The 20115-nt window shown below is 38.6% G+C and overlaps 1 protein-coding gene across 3 annotated transcripts; it reads left to right on the top strand.

The window, feature by feature from the left end:
- Positions 1–364: 364 nt before the first annotated feature.
- On the top strand, positions 365–20056 carry COPS5 (COP9 signalosome subunit 5). 3 transcript variants are annotated; one of them, XM_027561115.1, is made up of 8 exons: positions 365–486; positions 3456–3690; positions 4600–4728; positions 5365–5430; positions 6219–6304; positions 10729–10840; positions 17721–17869; positions 19815–20056. In XM_027561115.1, exons 1-8 carry the CDS (start codon positions 380–382, stop codon positions 19897–19899), a joined length of 969 nt encoding a protein of 322 aa, XP_027416916.1. In that variant the 5' UTR covers positions 365–379; the 3' UTR covers positions 19900–20056. The 3 variants fall into 3 exon arrangements, with proteins under 3 accessions (XP_027416916.1, XP_027416915.1, XP_027416917.1); XM_027561114.1 differs by lacking the exon at positions 365–486 and adding an exon at positions 648–946; XM_027561116.1 differs by lacking the exon at positions 365–486 and adding an exon at positions 683–954.
- The last annotated feature ends 59 nt before the right edge of the window (positions 20057–20115 follow it).

Raw genomic sequence — 20115 nt, 5'->3', positions numbered from 1 at the left:
TGCATGAAGTGAAAGTGTAGTCGCTCAGTCGTGTCCGAGTCCTAACGACCCCATGGACTGCAGCCTACCAGGCTCCTCTGTACATGGGATTTGCCAGGCAAGAGTACTGGAGTGGGTTGCCATTGCTTACACCCACGTAAAAACAGTTCTTTGCCCCATTGCAGCTTCTTGGTGGCTCAGACGGTAAAGCGTCTGCCTACAATGAGGGAGACCCGGGTTCAATCCCTGGGTCGGGAAGATCCTCTGGAGAAGGAAATGGCAACCCACTCCAGTACTCTTGCCGGGAAAATCCCATGGACGGAGGAGCCTGATAGGCTAGTCTATGGGGTCGCAAAGAGTCGGACACGACTGAGCGACTTCTCTCACTCCCATTTTTAATATGGCGGAAGCCGAACCTGCGCAGAACGAACAAGGAGGGCCAATTCCAGTTTCTGGCATAACGTTACATGCCCTTCTTCCGGTACAGAAGGCTATACCATTCCCTAGGTAACTACTGTTTTCTTCCTATTTCACACATATAATTTTCCAAGATAGTAAGTTCTCTTTTCAGTAATGAGACGACTCCTCTGCCTCTTAACTATTGTGTAACTGCTGTGTATATAGCCGCGTCCCCCAAGGACCCCCGCCATCCCGCGGATGGTCCGTACCAACTTCACCTCCGGTGCTGGGTGTCATGGCTGCCCCGAGAGCCTAGTGTGAGTTTGCACCTGCGGTGGGGTGGGTCCGGAGCCCACGCCCGAAAACCTAGCGAGATAAAGTTGCGTCTCGATTGCGGAGGCGACAGCTTATCAGATTCCTCGGCGATGGCAGCTTCCGGGAGTGGCATGGCCCAGAAAACGTGGGAGCTAGCCAACAACATGCAGGAAGCCCAGAGTGTCGATGAAATCTACAAATACGACAAGAAACAGCAGCAAGAAATCCTGGCGGCGAAGCCCTGGACTAAGGAGTGAGGAGGTCCCTGGCGAAACGCAGGGGAGGGAGGGGTGGCGGGACTTTTAAGAGACCCAGGGGCAGTGAGAGTTGGGGATAGAGAGCTTGTCTTTCCCTCTGCAGCAAGGAGGAAAAGGAATCGTCTAAGAAATTTTATTTTACCTTTTTATCCCCGCAAATAAAGCGTAAGACCCTCCACTGGGGCTTGCTTGATTCCCCCTTTCTGTCTCGTTTGCCTTGGGAGAATGGAAGAGGAAAACGACAAGCGGTAGTTTGGGCTTTCACTTCTCAGCCCCCGTATTATTAGAGATACTCCACACTCTGCCTTGAACCTTGTGTCGATATACACTTTGTTGGGATCTTCAGCTGATTTCAGACTGGGACTACAGCTATCTTCAGATACTGAGTCAATCCAATGGTCTCTAAAATAATTATGCGCCAGCTTTTTTTAGTCTGTAATCTTTTATATCTATAATTGCTTCTTTTTTGCTGGTAATTATTTCAGAAACAACAAAGAGGCTCTCTACTCAGTCTCCCACAATGTTTACTCCACCATTTTTTTTACAGAAGCTGTAAATTTTATCAATACAACTTAAGGTTTTTTGCCCCTTAGCAAAACTCATGTGTCCCTCGGAGTGATGACAGGTCAAGATTTCTTTGCAGCGGTATTTATCCTTTCCTGACAGCAGATAGTGTATGGAAAGAGTAAAAAGGTCAGTCTCTCTAACGGATAGACAGGAAAGCGGTGGTCAACAACAAAAACCATTTCATCTGTCTCACAGGTTTTTCCAAGGCAAGCTTTACCTGTGGGAATTCAGATTCAGCAGTGTTTACTGAGTACTTAACTACAGGCTGAGTTTTGAGCTGGGAATTTGCATATGTCACTTAATCTTTATGACAACGAAGTATTTTTATTCCTTTTCTGCATATATGAAAACAAGCAAATATAGTAAATAACTTAGTTCATAATTACACAGAGGCAATGAATTCTTAAGTGAACAACAGTTAAGACCGAAAATCAAATCTCACAAGTATAACTAATTAGTTGAAATTTATTTATCTTTTTTATCTGTAAAAGAGAAAAAAGACCTATCTGTTGGTGATGTTATAAAGATTAGATCAGGGCATGTATAAAAAAGGGTCTAGAATGTATGTAATAGAACCACAATAATGGACTTTTTTTGCCAGTAGATAGAGGAGTGAAGATTTTAATTCATGTCTTGACTTCCAAGGTCAGGTCTCTATATTTTTCATCTGTGATTGAAATCTGTGGGCAGACATTTTAAAAAGACTTCTCAAAGACACTGACACTCTTTACAGACTGGTTATTTTGCCTGGTTGTCTGCTATTTCTATAGCAGGCTGCATACTTAGATTGATATAGCCTATTGAATATTTTAAATTATCAGCCTCACTGTGTCATTGTATCTCCAGTTACAGTCATCCTTGCTGTCTTTGGCTACATCAATGAGACTGAAGTGGAATTTTATTCAACAGTAGTTTAGTCACATACACAGATGACAAACTGAAACACTGATCACAGTAGGACTAAAGCTTTTAAGGCTACATTTTACATTTTTAGACTGATACCACAAAGAGAAGCTACAACCCTCAACACATTGTACTCTCAGAGTACTATAAAAGATAGGTTAATAATGCAGCTAGCACTTAAAAGGGAGAAGGCAATGGCACCCCACTCCAGTACTGTTGTCCGGAGGAGCCTGCAATCCATGGGGTCGCTAAGAGTCAGACATGACTGAGTGACTTCACTTTCACTTTGCACTTTCATGCATTGGAGAAAGAAATGGCAACCCACTCCAGTGTTCTTGCCAGGAGAATCCCATGGACGGAGGAGCCTGGTAGGCTGCAGTCCATGGGTTCGAACAGAGTCGGACACAACTGAAGCGACTTGGCAGGCAGCAGCACTTAAAAAGTTTTGTATGTGTCAGGCACTAAGCCATGCACTTTACGTACATTGTTTTATTCATTTCCTCCAAACAACAACTCTATGAACAGGCACAGACATTAAGTGGTTGTCTCAAGGTTACAGCCAGGATATGGCAGTAAAAGGCTTCAAACCTAGGTAGATGGATGTCAGAGCCTACATTCTTAACTGTTAGGCCTGGAAGGTTAAGTGGGAGAATAATGAGGCAAAACGGACCAACCAGGGTCAGAAACCTAGATTTGGTGATTCCAAAATTAATGGAGAAAAAGTCTATTGAAATGGTCGTGTAATTCCCTTCTGTCTACTCAAATAGCATATTTTAAAATTATTTCATACTTTTCCCTTCCCCCAATGGGAAGTAATTTGCAGGATTATGTTTATCATTTCCATCCCCCTTCAGGAACTCTGTCCTTTTCTACTTTTTCTTTCCCTCATTCTATATATATATACGCTTTCTCCCCATTTCTTCAGTGTAAATTGCTTCAATACTTATTTGTTAATCTCCACAAAAATTGTACAAAAACTGTCTTACAATTGTACTTATATAAGAAAGTTAATTACACCATGCCTTTGTTTTGTAGTCACCATTACTTTAAGTACTGCAAAATCTCAGCATTGGCTCTACTGAAAATGGTGATGCATGCCAGATCAGGAGGCAACCTGGAAGTGATGGGCTTGATGCTGGGCAAGGTGGACGGTGAGACCATGATCATTATGGACAGCTTTGCTTTGCCAGTAGAGGGCACTGAAACGCGAGTGAACGCTCAGGCTGCTGCATATGAGTACATGGCTGCATACATAGAAAATGCTAAACAGGTAAAAATGCTGTTCCCTAAAATTTGGTTACTGCAAGTTAAGAGTCTCATAGTTTTGAGTTTCTAAACTTAAAACTATCCTCCTACATTAGAGTTTATATTTTAAGTTATTCTTAACTATATGTAACATATATGAGATAAGCATGGATTTTTTTAAAATTCTCAAGAGAGTAGATCTTAAAAGTTCTCATCACAAGGAAAAAAAAATTGTAACTGCATGTGGTGTTGGATGTTAACTGTACTTACTGTGATCATTTCACAGTATATACATATATTGAATCATTATGTTGTACATCTGAACGAATGTCTATATATATTATACATATATAAACTATATCTGAGTTTTTAAAAGAAATTATAATTCTCATATTCATTATGTGTTTAAAACCAAAAAATTGTAAACAACCTAAATGTAACTGGATATCAAGCTGATTAAATAAATTATATCCCACACAATGAACTGCCAGCCAGCCTTTAAAAGGTAGCTATCTATATGTTTATTTATGTGAAACAAATCCAAGAATATTTTGTTGAGTGAAAAAGCAAAGTGTAGAATACTATTGGTGGTATGCCATTGTGTGTTTTTATTAATCTACATATATGCAAAGAATATATTCTATATGCAGAGAGTAACTCTGGAAGATAGGTGTGTAAACCTATGACAGTAACATCTGGGCTGAGAAACTAGTTGAGGGGAAGGAGGTGGAAGGAGACTGAATGACCTTATTGTACATGTATCTTATTAATTTTGTGCCTTGAGCATGTATTATCTAAAAAAAATTTTTTTAAGCACCATATGCTATAATTATTCTGCATACTGTTATTTAACTGTAGGGCTGTCTAGACAAATCACAAGCATCTCTAAGATTAAACAAGAACCTCAAGCTCCTTTGCTCTCTTCATTTGTTAGGTTGGCCGCCTTGAAAATGCAATTGGCTGGTATCATAGCCACCCTGGCTATGGCTGCTGGCTTTCTGGAATTGATGTTAGTACTCAGATGCTCAATCAGCAGTTCCAGGAACCATTTGTAGCAGTGGTAGTAAGTATTTTTACAACCAGTTATAATTAATTTTCATGAAGATTTACTAAAGCAGGTATACAGGGAAATAAAAACAGTATGGTAAAGAGCAAGGGTCTGGTGCCAGCCTAGGTTTGAGTCTAAATTCCACTTCTTTGTAGCTGGGACTCTGAACAAGTTATGTAACTTCTATGCATCTTTCCCCACCCTCTGTTAGATGAGAATGTACACAGCACCTGTGTCTCAGTTCCCTGCACACAGTGGGCATTTGGTCGATGTTGAGTGAACTGATTGAATCAGGAAATTGCTAGAACAGCTCTTGCTATGCTTAAAGTATTTTAGATGTAATTCAGGTTACTCTAAGGAAGGTAGAAATTGTTCATCTGTTTAAAAAGACTTCTGGAAGAGATGAGCAAATCTGTAATTAATACTCTTAAATAGTATAATAACTAGATCTAATCTCTAAATAAATGATGAGATTTCCATATTTAACCATTCTGTTGAACTTCTGTGATTTTCCAATTTGGTTATTTTTTTCCCTATTGGTTATTTTTAATTATGTGTGTGTGCCTATAATGTTATATGTACATATGTATTTCTAGGCTTATAATGTTTAAACAAATAAGTCAGCAGATATTAAATATATCTTTCTTGTAGATTGACCCAACAAGAACAATATCTGCAGGGAAAGTGAATCTTGGAGCCTTCAGGACATATCCAAAGGTAATTTGAAAAATTCCTAGTTCTTATAGTTTTTCAATTTTTAAATATTTGGTTTATTTTTAAAGATGTGTTATAGTTAGTATCTCATTTTGTCCTAAAACAATTTAATGGTATTTACAAAATAGAAGCCCAACTACCACAAATTGTCTTTAGCAAAAAAGTAATACATTTGTGCTGCATGTTGTTAATTCTACTAGAAAAGCAGTTCTTTTGTTAATAAGGATTTGTGCGTCATGGCCACCTTCTATCTACTGCAAATCTGAAATAGATATGAGCACAAGTGAATATCACCTAAGGACAAGAAAAATTAATCTATAAGCCAAATCTAGCCTTCAGCCACCGAATGGGGTTGAGGAAGAGTATAAGCAATAACGGAGAAGGCAATGGCACCCCACTCCAGTACTCTTGCCTGGAAATCCCATGGATGCAGGAGCCTGGTGGGCTGCAGTCCATGGGGTCGCTAAGAGTCGGACACGACTGAGCGACTTCACTTTCACTTTTCACTTTCATGCACTGGAGAAGGAAATGGCAACCCAATCTTGTGTTCTTGCCTGGAGAATCCCAGGGATGGGGGAGCCTGGTGGGCTGCCGTCTGTGGGGTCACACACAGTCGGACACGACTGAAGTGACTTAGCAGCAGCATAAGCAATATACTTTTTTTTTAATTAGGTGTTTATGTTCAGTAATTGGCTCCCCCAAATGAATGTTTCTGTAAACAGAAAGTCACATAGAAAACATGTTTTTCCTCTGTTGTGTTTAAGTCTTCTATTTTCTTCATTTTTGTTTAGGGCTACAAGCCTCCGGATGAAGGACCTTCTGAGTACCAGACCATCCCACTTAATAAAATAGAAGACTTTGGTGTACACTGCAAACAGTAAGTCATTTAAAAATGTATCTGATGCCAGAATCATCATAAGAAACCTCAAAGATCATCCAGACCAAGCCCCTAATTTTATAGATGAGAAAAAAATTCAGGTGAAATGCATTTCATAATACCTTTTAAAATAATAGTAAGAATATATAAATTTAGGATAATGTTTGAATCTTTATTAACAATTGTTTTAATCTAACATGTTATTTGCCTTTCACCCATCTATATACGTTTTATCAATGTATAAGATACTTGGCCTGTTGATGAAAGTAAAAGTTGAAGGAAGCTGTATGCAGAGCCAGCCTGACGCTAGCAATTTCTACAGCCCTCAATGTACCCAGTTTCCACATAGCAAAAGTTATCCCTAAACATTTTTACTCCAAGAGTTAAAGAAGTCATACTAAAAACTACTTAATTGTATACTCCTTTAAAACAGTGACTTTCATGCTATGTGAATTACATCTCAATTTTTTAAATCGGTAAACCAGTGAAGACAATTTTCTCCACCTTCTAAATACATCACCTCTCTTACTATCACCTTGACCCAGGCCACAGCCATCTGGAACTTAAATCAGAGCACTAGCCTTCTAGCTAGTCTTCTTGCTTCTGCACTTCACCCCACCCCTTAAAGGGCTTTTGTCAGCCAAACAGATTCTGTTAAAATATAAGTCTGATCATGTTTGTCCTTCTCAGAGTGATTTCCTGTCTCATTAAGAATAAGATGTATAGTGCTTACCATGGACCACACAACCCTATGTAGACTGGCCCCTACAATCGTTCTGAGCCCATCTCAGGGACTCTACTTCTTGTCACTAAGCCTTTGCTCTGTCTGTTCTAGCCATAGTGGCCTCATGGTTTATCAGATGTACTAGGCTGGCTCCTGCCTTAGGGCCTTTGCACTTGCTAATCCTTCTGCCTGGAACATTCTTCATTATTTCCATGTGATTCACTATTTCAGTCAACGAGTGTCTGTTTAAGGGTCACCTTAACAGAGAATGTTCCTTGATCACCCTATTTCAATTAGCACTTTCTAGTCACTGTTACCTTTCCCTGCTTCATTTTTCTTCTTAGCACTTGTGACCATCTGATATGTTTTTGCTTCCTTTATTGACCTCATTAGAATGTGAACTTCATGAGAGAGAAATCAATTCACTGCTATATCCTAACAATTAAAATAGGGCATGGCACATAGAAGTGTGGGCACCCCCCTAAAAAAAAAAAGTTTTGCCTGATTACTACTGTCCCTTTCTCCACATCTCCTATCCTAACTTCAAGGAATACTTTACTACTCATGTGCTACTACTGCTCTTATTTTTCTGTTTAGAATTCCTAGAAAATACCAGAATTTCTAGAATTTAATTTTTAAATATGTCTGATCCTTGGCATACTTCTGGAAAAAAAGATTTTTATTTTATTTTCATTTATAAACCAATGAGAGGTTTGTAATTAAATCTCTTAATTTGCTCTACTGAAAAGAATTTAAGCCATTCCTATTTGAGAGAATTGCTCCTAAGCATGAAAACACCTTTGCTGTAATACTTTCACTTTCAGAGTTAACAATTTTTTTCATTTATATTGAGTTGCAGTTTCTTTAATACCTACTCGGCTTCTCTCATCACCAGCAGCAGCTTTTGAAACAAAGACTATGAGGCATACTGTGCTTCCTATACCCAAACAAACCTGCATTTCCTGTTTTTTTCTGAGAAATGAGCCTCTCTAAGAGGAGTTGCTGCTTTCTAACTACCTGCATTGCTAGAGCCTAGAATTTTGAACCTGGAATAAGTAGGATGTTCAAAGATACTCTCTTACTTAGGACCAGTTCCTAAATAAAGAGTAAACTTTTTTTAATAGGGCAAATAAGTTGCTTATTTTTATTTCAAATCAATGAATCATAGTGCCAAGTTAAGAGCAGACTCATCATTTCCTAAATCATTTGACAATGAGCTGTAATTTGTAGTTTACACTGATCTTTTTTCTTTCATATTTTAAATTCTAGATCATAATCCAAAATTTGTTTTCAACATAGAATCTAATACAGATATTAAATATATTTAACTTTTAAGAGCCTTAGTAAAAATAGGACACAACAGATTTTTAAAATTAGCTTGTATGTTATCAATGTTATACAAGGTCATAGTTTAAAGAGTCACTGGTTCTATGAAAATACCATTCCCTTTCCCCCACCCCCAGAGGGAATCACTTCAACTATTATAGCTATACTCCGTTTAAGTATTTACCCCATTAACTTCAAACAGCATGCTGATAGTGCTACTTCTTGATTTTCAGTTCTAGGCAGTATCTATTATTGACTTCCTGTACAGAAGATGAGGATTTAGCTCCACGAGTAATTTTGAATATTCTTCTTGCTTTCAACTCTGCTACTGAGATTTGCAGCTAATATTAGACCAAAAAATTTCATTGCATCAGCCTACGGAATTAAGACAGTAATAACATTAAGGTGATCCACAAATTTTAAAACATAAAAGTCTATTCTAGACCCTCCAGTTTGAGCTCCCTTATTTCCATCCTTTATAATCTACATCTTTTGCTCTACTCATCCTCTCTTTCCCCTAAAGTATCAGAGGTACAACCTGTCATTTCTAAAACTGACCTTTCCACCTGAGCCCCTGCCTCCTCTCCCCATACCTAACTGCCTCAACTCCCAGGGCTTCACTTCTTAAACAAGGTCTTAAATGTCTACACTCTGGATATAACAATAAATTAGACCATGAGGTTTTGATAACAGACATAATATCATATACTTTTGCTGCCACTTTCTGTGGTGTTGAACAAGTCTCTACTCTAGAGTTGTTTCTTCTGCCTAGAATAGGAATAATAAATCTTTCCTTTTGTGGTTGTAGGGAAGATTAAATGAGTATATATAAAGCGCCAGGACATAATAAGTGGCTCAAGAAATACACTGTTTCCACGTCCCACTTCCACATTTCACTATAGCTTTTCATCTACACATATGCAGGGATATCTTATTTATAAAGCCCTTACTTAGAATTGTCTTTAAATTCTTACTCTTTTTAATCTTTTCATCTACACATATGCAGGGATATCTTATTTATAAAGCCCTTACTTAGAATTGTCTTTAAATTCTTACTCTTTTTAAATTTCTTCACTCCTGAATTGAAAGAACACACATTTCTGTTCGTCCCTGTGCCTTTATCTTCGACAGCACTAACCTAAGAGTGAGGCCTTTTTCTCCTGACATCTGCTTCACTGCAGTGGCATCCTTTGCGGTCTCCCTGCTTCCCATTTCTCCTCTGACACATCTTACCACAGCCGGCCTTCTCAAACACTGATATAAACGGCTGTATCACTGATCTGCTCAGACACCTTCCATGAGTCCCAAGTACCTAGAAGATAATTTCTTAGCCTTATATGTAATGTCTTCTGCTAGCTAGACCCCAACATAGCTTCCTAGATTTCCCTTACAAAATCCTTCTGCTCCCTCTAAACTTACCAGGCAGACTGATTAACTTCTTGTTCCTTTCATGACTTTCCTTTTTGTGAGTTAGGGCTCTCTGCCTAATGCTTCCTCCTTGCTCTTAACATAGCCACACTATAGACTCATGTTAGGGTTACTCGAAATCCTGCCTTTTCCCTGGAGCTTCTCAGGCTGTTCTGTCTATACTAAGAATACTCATTATTGTTAACATTTAATTGGCAGATGATTCATTTTAAATATGCACTATAGCATCACTTACTATTATTCAATATATATCATTGTATTTGTAACTTTCCATGGATTCATCCCACGTGTCCCATGAAAATGGTAAGCTCCTTAAGGTGAAGAAGTCCCTTCTGTTTCTTTGTAACATAGTGACATAGTTAAATATTTCTTTCTTTAAAAAAAAAAGTTTTTCAGACATTTAACCAAATTTCCCTTGATTATAAATTAGGCACCTTTAGAAGCAGCAGCAATTCTTTTAAAATATGCTTTAATGACCAACCTTAAAGTTTTGCTTTTCCAAAAAGCAGTTGTTCCTAATTAGGGGATTAGAAAGGAGGAATCGAGAATCCACATGTCATTTTTAGTATTTTTAAAAGCCTAACAAAAGTAATAGCTAACCTTGGAGAGGGGAAGTTCATTACCGTTGGCTGAAATTTATGAAGTCAGTGGCATGGGTAAATACATGTCATTCAGAAATTTTGATTAGTTATTAATAATTTTTTGAGAATTTCCGGGCTTTACAGAGGGGAGAAATATAACTAGAGAATATTTGCTTAACTGAATTGCAACCACCCCTCTGAAGAGTAAGAAAACCAGTTACTGTTATTTACCTGTTATTCTGTTGGAAAAAATTAAAGCATGACTATTTGGATATAAAATGTAATTAACTTAAATTTGGCCATAACCTTTATGTGATGTGGTTGAATGTGTTTTACTTACTAGATTTGTGGTTTTGTTTCATTAGATACTATGCCTTAGAAGTCTCATATTTCAAATCCTCTTTGGATCGGAAATTGCTTGAGCTTTTGTGGAATAAATACTGGGTGAATACGCTGAGTTCCTCTAGCTTGCTTACGGTAAGTACTATGCTTGCGAGGAGTGTGTCTGAATTTTATCAGTCTATATAAGTTGTTTAATGTCTGAAAGTCTTTTTTATGGAAAGACTGACTTTGCCAAGATGGTGGGCTTGGGAGCAGATTCTGTATGACCAGAGGCCAAGCTAGGATCTGTATTGTGTACTATTGAGACCAGATGAGGGTGAGATCTACCTCTGACTGAGTTAGAGAAAAATGCCAATAGTGTTCTTTGTTGTGTGTCTCAGGTAGCACTCTAGTTACAAGTGACAGGAGACCCAACCAACCTGGCTAAAACAAAAAAGAGAATCATGTAAGCTGCAAAGTCCAGGAATACCAGGAGGAGGGCTGACTTCAGGCACAGCCTGAGTTTGCATTCAGACAATATTATGAGGTCTTGGTCTTCCTTTCTCAGCTTTGATTTCAGGTCAGTTGGTTTCAGTTTCAGACTTCATGTGAAATCAAGATGGCAGTATTAGCTTAGACCTCCCAATTCCACATTCAAAAGAAAAGATCAAGATACACAACACACACATACACAGACACATACACACCACTCAACATGTTCCCCGGCAAAGCCTCACTGTGTGTCTGAGTTTGTAGGTCACATGCCTAACCTTAAACCTGCTCTGGGCCAAAGGAATGAACACCATGAGTAGTTGAGCCAAGGCAGTCCGTCACTGCTTCACTTCTGGGCTGGAGTAGAAGAAACTCTCCAGAGCACTTGGACTAAGAATGTCCCCCAAAGAAATCAGAATATCACTACCTTATAGCAAGCAGATGCTGCTACCACCAAAAAAAAATGAAAAAGTCAATATTTTCCAATATATCATTAAAATCTAATACCTAGAAGAGGACAGAAACTTCTGTCTAGATCTTAGTTAAGGAACAGTTTTGTTTATCTTTTTTTTTTTTTAAAGTAAGCCACTTCATATAGTACAGTATAGCATAGTGGTTAGAACCACTAAATTTGGACTAAGATAAACTCAGTTCACAAAGAAGTCTGCCATTTTACTAGCTGTGTGTGACCTTCACAGCATTATTTAATGTGTCTGAGGCTTTCTTGGGCCCGAAGATGATAATACCCACATTGTTAAGTACACTGAGAATTATATGAAATATATATAGTAATTAGGAAAGTACTAGGCATATAATAAGGCAATGGCACCCTACTCCAGTACTCTTGCCTGGAAAATCCCATGGGCAGAGGAGCCTGGTAGGCTGCAGTCCATGGGGTCGTGAAGAGTCGGACACGACTGAGCGACTTCACTATCACTTTTCACTTTCATGCATTGGAGAAGGAAATGGCAACCCACTCCAGTGTTCTTGCCTGGAGAATCCCGGGGACAGGGGAGCCTGGTGGGCTGCCATCTATGGGGTCGCACAGAGTCAGACACGACTGAAGCGACTTGGCAGAAGCAGCAGCAGCAGGCTGCAGTTATTTTTTGCTCATTTGATTCATTGCACTCATGGATAAAAACCTCACTTGAGCATATTTACTATGATTTTTTTTCTTATTTCTTATCCTCAACAGTCAGAAATAGTAAATTAGAAAGAGGGAGAGTGATCATAATAACAAACATTTATTAAATGTTTTCTGTCTATCTAGCACTGCTAAATGCCTCATGTGTCATGTTTCCTTAGAGGCAAGTATGCTGATAGCAGCCAGAAGTGACACATGATGGCATGGGCAGGAAGCAGTAAGACTGGAGCTATCTGAACCTTTGTACAAAAGCAGCCAGCTCTGCTTACTCAGCCTGTGGCTGTCCCTGTATTCCAGCACTGTATATACTGAGGACATTAATAATCAAGAAAAGGTTAAATTATATTTCCTCCTTTTTTGTGTGTAGTTTAATACCTAGTACATTACAGCATTCTAAGAAAAAAATATATAAATAAATGTATGTCATCTCTTTCCCTTTACAGCTAAAGCATGTAATCTAAAAGCTACCAGAAAAAAGTTTTTTTTATTTATATTAGTTTTCTCTGTTTGAAATGTAATTGGTTTCTTTTTTCATTTTCATAGTATAACTGTTTCTGCCATCCCACATTTTTATATCTGCAGCTAAATCTTCTAGATGTGAAGTGATCTACAAACATTAGAGTTTTCTCCAAATCTGTTGGGGAAGGATGTATTGGTGACCTAAACCATTTAGAAAAAGTGAATATAATTGCATGTTTAAAAAATTATGTTTGTAAAATCACTGGAAAGCTGGTAGCATTTTAAAGGGCTTTTTATAGTAACTATGATGACAGCAAATGTTTTTAAAATGTCTTGTGACTGAACTGTACTGCCTTTACAGTATCTTACAGACTGAATAAATAGAATAACATAAAGATATTCCAGTAGAAACTTTTAAAAAATATTACACTTAAGTACACTTAAGTGTACATATGTGATTATTAAACTTTTGGTTTTAAAAATATATGAAATATCAGCAGTATATAGAATATTTCAGTTTACCAAATGTGGGTGTGAATGTGCTGACTGTTTGTGACCCTGTGGACTGCATATAGCCCACCAGGCTCCTCTGTCCATGGGATTCTCCAGGCAAGAATACTGGAGTGGGTTGCCATGCCCTCCTCCAGGGGATCTTCCCAACCCAGGGATCAAACCCGTGTTTCTTCAGATCAGATCACATCAGTCGCTCAGTCGTGTCCGGCTCTTTGCGACCCCATGAATCGCAGCACGCCAGGCCTCCCTGTCCATCACCAACTCCCGGAGTTCATTCAGACTCACGTCCATCGAGTCTGTGATGCCATCCAGCCATCTCTTCCTCTGTCGTCCCCTTCTCCTCCTGCCCCCAATCCCTCCCAGCACCAGAGTCTTTTCCAATGAGTCAACTCTTCGCATGAGGTGGCCGAAGGACTGGAGTTTCAGCTTTAGCATCACTCCTTCCAAAGAAATCCCAGGGCTGATCTCCTTCAGAATGGACTGGTTGGATCTCCTTGCAGTCCAAGGGACTCTCAAGAGTCTTCTCCAACACCACAGTTCAAAAGCATCAATTCTTCGGCACTCAGCCTTCTTCACAGTCCAACTCTCACATCCATACCTGACCACAGGAAAAACCACAGCCTTGACTAGACGAACTTTTGTTGGCAAAGTAATGTCTCTGCTTTTCAATATGCTATCAAGGTTGGTCATAACTTTTCTTCCAAGGAGTAAGCGTCTTTTAAATTCATGGCTGCAATCACCATCTGCAGTGATTTTGGAGCCCAAAAAATAAAGTATGACACTGTTTCTACTGTTTCCCCATCTATTTCCCATGAAGTGGTGGGACGGGATGCCATGATCTTCGTTTTCTGAATGTTGAGCTTTAAGCCAACTTCTTCACTCTCCACTTTCACTTTCATCAAGAGGCTTTTGAGTTCCTCTTCACTTTCTGCCATAAGGGTGGTGTCATCTGCATATCTGAGGTTATTGATATTTCTCCCAGCAATCTTGATTCCAGCTTGTGTTTCTTCCAGCCCAGCGTTTCTCATGATGTACTCTGCATATAAGTTAAATAAACAGGGTGACAATATACAGCCTTGATGAACTCCTTTTCCTATTTGGAACCAGTCTGTTGTTCCATGTCCAGTTCTAACTGTTGCTTCCTGACCTGCATACAGATTTCTCAGGAGGCAGATCAGGTGGTCTGGTATTTCCATCTCTTTCAGAATTTTCCACAGTTTATTGTGATCCACACAGTCAAAGGCTTTGGCATAGTCAATAAAGCAGAAATAGATGTTTTTCTGGAACTCCCTTGCTTTTTCTATGATCCAGCAGATGTTGGCAATTTGATCTCTGGTTCCTCTGCTTTTTCTAAAACCAGCTTGAACATCAGGAAGTTCACGGTTCACATATTGCTGAAGCCTGGCTTGGAGAATTTTGAGCATTACTTTACTAGAGTGAAATTGTGCGGTAGTTTGAGCATTCTTTGGCATTGCCTTTCTTTGGGATTGGAATGAAAACTGACCTTTTCCAGTCCTGTGGCCACTGCTGAGTTTCCCAAACTTGCTGGCATATTGAGTGCAGCACTTTCACAGCATCATCTTTCAGGATTTGGAATAGCTCAACTGGAATTCCATCACCTCCACTAGCTTTGTTCGTAGTGATGCTTTCTAAGGCCCACTTGACTTCACATTCCAGGATGTCTGGCTCTAGGTCAGTGATCACACCATAGTGATTATCTGGGTCATGAAGATCTTTTTTGTACAGTTCTTCTGTGTATTGTTGCCATCTCTTCTTAATATCTTCTGCTTCTGTTAGGTCCATACCATTTCTGTCCTTTATCGAGGCTGTCTTTGCATGAAATGTTCCCTTGGTATCTCTGATTTTCTTGAAGAGATCCCTAGTCTTTCCCATTCTGTTGTTTTCCTCTATTTCTTTGCATTGATTGCTGAAGAAGGCTTTCTTATCTCTTCTTGCTATTCTTTGGAACTCTGCATTCAGATGTTTATATCTTTCCTTTTCTCCTTTGCTTTTCGCTTCTCTTCTTTTCACAGCTATTTGTAAGGCCTCCCCAGACAGCCATTTTGCTTTTTTTGCATTTCTTTTCCATGGGAATGGTCTTGATCCCTGTCTCCTGTACAATGTCATGAACCTCATTCCATAGTTCATCAGGCACTCTATCTATCAGATCTAGGCCCTTAAATCTATTTCTCACTTCCACTGTATAATCATAAGGGATTTGATTTAGGTCATATCTGAATGGTCTAGTGGTTTTCCCTACTTTCTTCAATTTAAGTCTGACTTTGGCAATAAGGAGTTCATGGTCTGAGCCACAGTCAGCTCCTGGTCTTGTTTTTGCTGACTGTATAGAGCTTCTCCATCTTTGGCCGCAAAGAATGTAATCAATCTGATTTCGGTGTTGACCATCTGGTGATGTCCATGTGTAGAGTCTTCTCTTGTGTTGTTGGAAGAGGGTGTTTGTTATGACCAGTGCATTTTCTTGGCAAAACTCTCTTAGTCTTTGCCCTGCTTCATTTCGTATTCCAAGGCCAAATTGCCTGTTAGTCCAGGTGTTTCTTGACTTCCTACTTTTGCATTCCAGTCCCCTATAATGAAAAGGACATCTTTTTTGGGTGTTAGTTCTAAAAGGTCTTGTAGGTCTTCATAGATCTGTTCAACTTCAGCTTCTTCAGCGTTACTGGTTGAGGCATAGACTTGGATTACTGTGATATTGAATGGTTTGCCTTGAAAACAAACAGAGATCATTCTGTCGTTTTTGAGATTGCATCCAAATACTGCATTTCGGACTCTTTTGTTGACCATGATGGCCACTCCATTTCTTCTGCGGGATTCTTGCCCGCAGTAGTAGATATAATGGTCATCTGAATTAAATTCATCCATTCCAGTCCATTTCAGTTCGCTGATTCCTAGAATGTTGACATTCACTCTTGCCATCTCTTGTTTAACCACTTCCAATTTGCCTTGATTCATGGACCCAACATTCCAGGTTCCTATGCAATATTGCTCTTTACAGCATCGGACCTTGCTTCTATCACCAGTCACATCCACAGCTGGGTATTGTTTTTGCTTTGGCTCCATCCCTTCATTCTTTCTGGAGTTATTTCTCCACTGATCTCCAGTAGCATATTGGGCACCTACTGACCTGGGGAGTTCCTCTTTCAGTATCCTATCATTTTGCCTTTTCATACCGTTCATGGGGTTCTCAAGGCAAGAATACTGAAGTGGTTTGCCATTCCCTTCTCCAGTGGACCACATTCTGTCAAATCTCTCCACCATGACCCACCCGTCTTGGGTTGCCCCACAGGCATGGCTTAGTTTCATTGAGTTTAGACAAGGCTGTGGTCCTAGTGTGATTAGATTGACTAGTTTTCTGTGAGTATGGTTTCAGTGTGTCTGCCCTCGGATGCCCTCTTGCAACACCTACCATCTTACTTGGGTTTCTCTTACCTTGGGCGTGGGATATCTCTTCACGGCTGCTCCAGCAAAGTGCAGCCATTGCTCCTTACCTTGGACGAGGGGTATCTCCTCACCACCGCCCTTCCTGACCTTCAATGTGGGATAGCTCCTCTAGGCCCTCCTGCGCCCACGCAGCCACGGCTCCTTGGACGTGTTTCTTAAGTCTCCTATATTGGCAGGCGGGTTCTTTACCAGTAGCACCTCCTGGGAAGCTCATGTGAGTATATAGCAATACTCTTTAAAAAAAATTGTGTTTATAGCTAGGTGGAGGGGATGGTAGGTATTTTCTTTTATATGTATTTATTTATTTATATATATATATACACACACACACACACACACTGCTCTACATTTTCCAGATTTTCTGTATAACTATTAATTTTGTAATTAGAAAAGCTAAAACACAAATGTAATTTTTTAAATGTGTTACAAGTACTAATTCTGGAAGTTCAACATGAAAAAGTAACAAAATTAGCTAACAACTGTTAAGCTTTTGCTAGGTGTCATCAACAGTCCTACAAGCTTTGTATACATCACTCACAATAGCTTTAAGGTAGAAATTATCACCCTCCTCCCCCATTTTCACAGGAAGTCTGAAAGGCATAGAAAAGTAAAGGACCTCTCCCAAGGCCTCCCAGCTAATCTGCAGGAGGACCACAATCTGGACTCAAATCTGTGTACTTCAAAGCCTCTCATAATAACAAATTATTAGATTTAAGCAGTCGAAAAAGACAATTCCAAATTTAATCTTTAAACTATAAAAGGGTAAAATTTCTATATTCAACTGCTTGAGCTTTGGAATCAGTTTTTGCAAGTATAATTTGACTTCTTATTTCACTGACTATCCACTTAGATTTCATAGTAGAATTATTTGTAAATGAAATACTATATATGGAAGAAAATTTACATATGTATATTTTTTTATGTGATAGACTAGTATTGTATACTGATACAATATCATTTTCCCCATAGAATGCAGACTATACCACCGGGCAGGTCTTCGATTTGTCTGAAAAATTAGAACAGTCAGAAGCCCAGCTGGGACGAGGAAGTTTCATGTTGGGTTTAGAAACACATGATCGAAAGTCAGAAGACAAACTTGCCAAAGCTACACGAGACAGGTGAGAGCAAATCTATTCCTACCCCCAACTTTTTTTTTTCTCAAGATTTGTAAATAACAGGATTCAAATTCCTTACAGTTCAACCTATAACTTACAGTGGTACCTAAATGTTAACCTTTAAGGTTGTCAGATGCAGGTTTTAACTTTGAAAATTTAGGCGACAGGTAAGATAGGTAAGAATATTTGGAGAAGGAAATGGCAACCCACTCCAGTACTCTTGCCTGGAAAATCCCATGGATGGAGAAACCTGGTGGGCTGCAGTCCATGGGGTCGCTAAGAGTTGGACACGACTGAGCGACTTCACTTTCACTTCTCACTTTCATGCATTGGAGAAGGAAATGGCAACCCACTCCAGTGTTCTTGCCTGGAGAATCCCAGGGACGGGGGAGCCTGGTGGGCTACCATCTGTGGGGTCGCACAGAGTCAGACACGACTAAAGTGACTTAGCAGCAGCAGCAGGTAAGAATATTAAAGGCTTCTGGGTCTAGGTGATGTTGTGAAAAACTCCCTTTCACCTTTTCTAGCTTCAGCCATAAAGTATAAGAAAGAAAACCAGTCCATTGCTGGGTCTTTAAACAAAAACCAAAACAAAACTTTGCAAAAAGATGTCCTAATCTATTCTAATATAATCCTTTTGTGAAGGATTAAATTAGGATTTCTTAAGTTTATCAAATTTCAAATTTTTATAAAGTTTTAAGCCCTAAATATCAGAGAAATGATTGTTATCTCTCAATTTATTTTTCTGAAATAATCCTTTATATAGTAATTTAGTATCTCAAATCTCAGTAAAGAATTTATTAAGAACAAACTTGATATAACATATGAAATAATTACATGATCCTTCAGATACATACAGAATTGGGAAGTAATATAATATTCACTTTCACAAAAATTTGAATTTTAATATGACAGGGATAGAGAGGAAAGGAAGACTGTGTTGACATCTATATAAATCACTATCTTGGTATCCATTTTGAGAAGAACTAAATTAGTTGATAGGAAAGAAAAGAGAGAGAGAAGGCCGAAATGTGTTGGAATAGAAGCTATCTTGGGTTAGAATGACCTCATTTATTTCTTCTCTGTGAGTAATAAAAGGTATAAAGATAGCAGCCTGGATAAAAATCACATTTTTCTTTGACATTAGGGCTTACTTTTGATACTTGCTCTGAATATGTCATTTTGCTCATCTATCTTTATATGTGTCTGATTTATAGTTTTATCTGCATTTACATCTCAATTTCTTAAGAAGCAAAAATGTGACTGTGGGAATGTAACTGTATAGGAAGAAAAGTAGGAAGGAGAAGAGTAATGGTACAATAGTAGAGAATTTTCCTTTGGGCGTAATTTTACAAGAATTGCATCTTTTCTGAATATTGGTGGGTTTTTTTTTTTTTTTATCAGTTCTAAAATCTAAGTCCTTCATCCACTAATCTGACTTTACCTTTGCATTGTTTGAAGGATGTCTCTGATTTTTCAGGAGAAAAAAGCATAAGGTTCATTAAAATCATTTTTAAAAACAATTCCAACTAATGAACAACAAGGAAAAGCAGATTTTAGTGTAATATTGGAATCAATCTATATTTCTGAATTATAAATAACTTTAGTAACTTTCTAAAATAGAACTTTTCCAAAACCTTTTCACAAATAATAAAATAACTTTTGAATTTTATCAGATATTTACATTGTCATTCTTTTGGGAAAATTTAGTAAGTAGGAAATAATCAAAATACATGCAGAAGGCTAAAAATCACTATGGTATACTATAGAGAGTAAACTGTAGATTGGTATGGTATACAGTATGTTTTGCAGAGTATGAATAGAACCAGAATCATTACTAGGGGTGCAAGGATGGAATTGGGGGGGGTGGGGGAGGGGGCATGGAAGTTGCACGTTTGAAACAGTTCTCAGTTCTTGTGACATTATGTGATCTGTTTTTTCTTTCTAGCTGTAAAACTACCATAGAAGCTATCCATGGATTGATGTCTCAGGTTATTAAGGATAAACTGTTTAATCAAATTAACATCTCTTAAACAAGCACCAAGTAGTACTTTTGCCTGAAAGCCAGTATGAGGAAAAATACTCAAGTAACACTTTAAAACCAGTTACCAAAAATCTGATTAGATGAATAAGGTGCTCTGAAGGTGTCCTGGATATTAACATCCTATAATAAAATTCTTTAAAATGAAATTGTTCTTTTGTTGTTTTGTGGGAGGGGTTACATTCTTTTTCTAGTATCAATGTTTTAA

The sequence above is a fragment of the Bos indicus x Bos taurus genome, chromosome 14 (assembly GCF_003369695.1).
Source record: "Bos indicus x Bos taurus breed Angus x Brahman F1 hybrid chromosome 14, Bos_hybrid_MaternalHap_v2.0, whole genome shotgun sequence".
NCBI lineage: Eukaryota > Metazoa > Chordata > Mammalia > Artiodactyla > Bovidae > Bos > Bos indicus x Bos taurus.
The sequence above is the reverse complement of the archived record's forward strand: the minus strand, read 5'-3'. Positions and strand labels throughout refer to the sequence as shown.

Bases quoted from the DNA above. Each gene is read 5' to 3' on its own strand.
- COPS5 (XM_027561114.1), top strand. From the start codon at position 804: ATGGCAGCTTCCGGGAGTGGCATGGCCCAGAAAACGTGGGAGCTAGCC. The intron at 3,691-4,599 runs GTAAAAATGCTG...TTCATTTGTTAG, and splicing joins ACATAGAAAATGCTAAACAG to GTTGGCCGCCTTGAAAATGC. The intron at 4,729-5,364 runs GTAAGTATTTTT...TCTTTCTTGTAG, and splicing joins AACCATTTGTAGCAGTGGTA to ATTGACCCAACAAGAACAAT.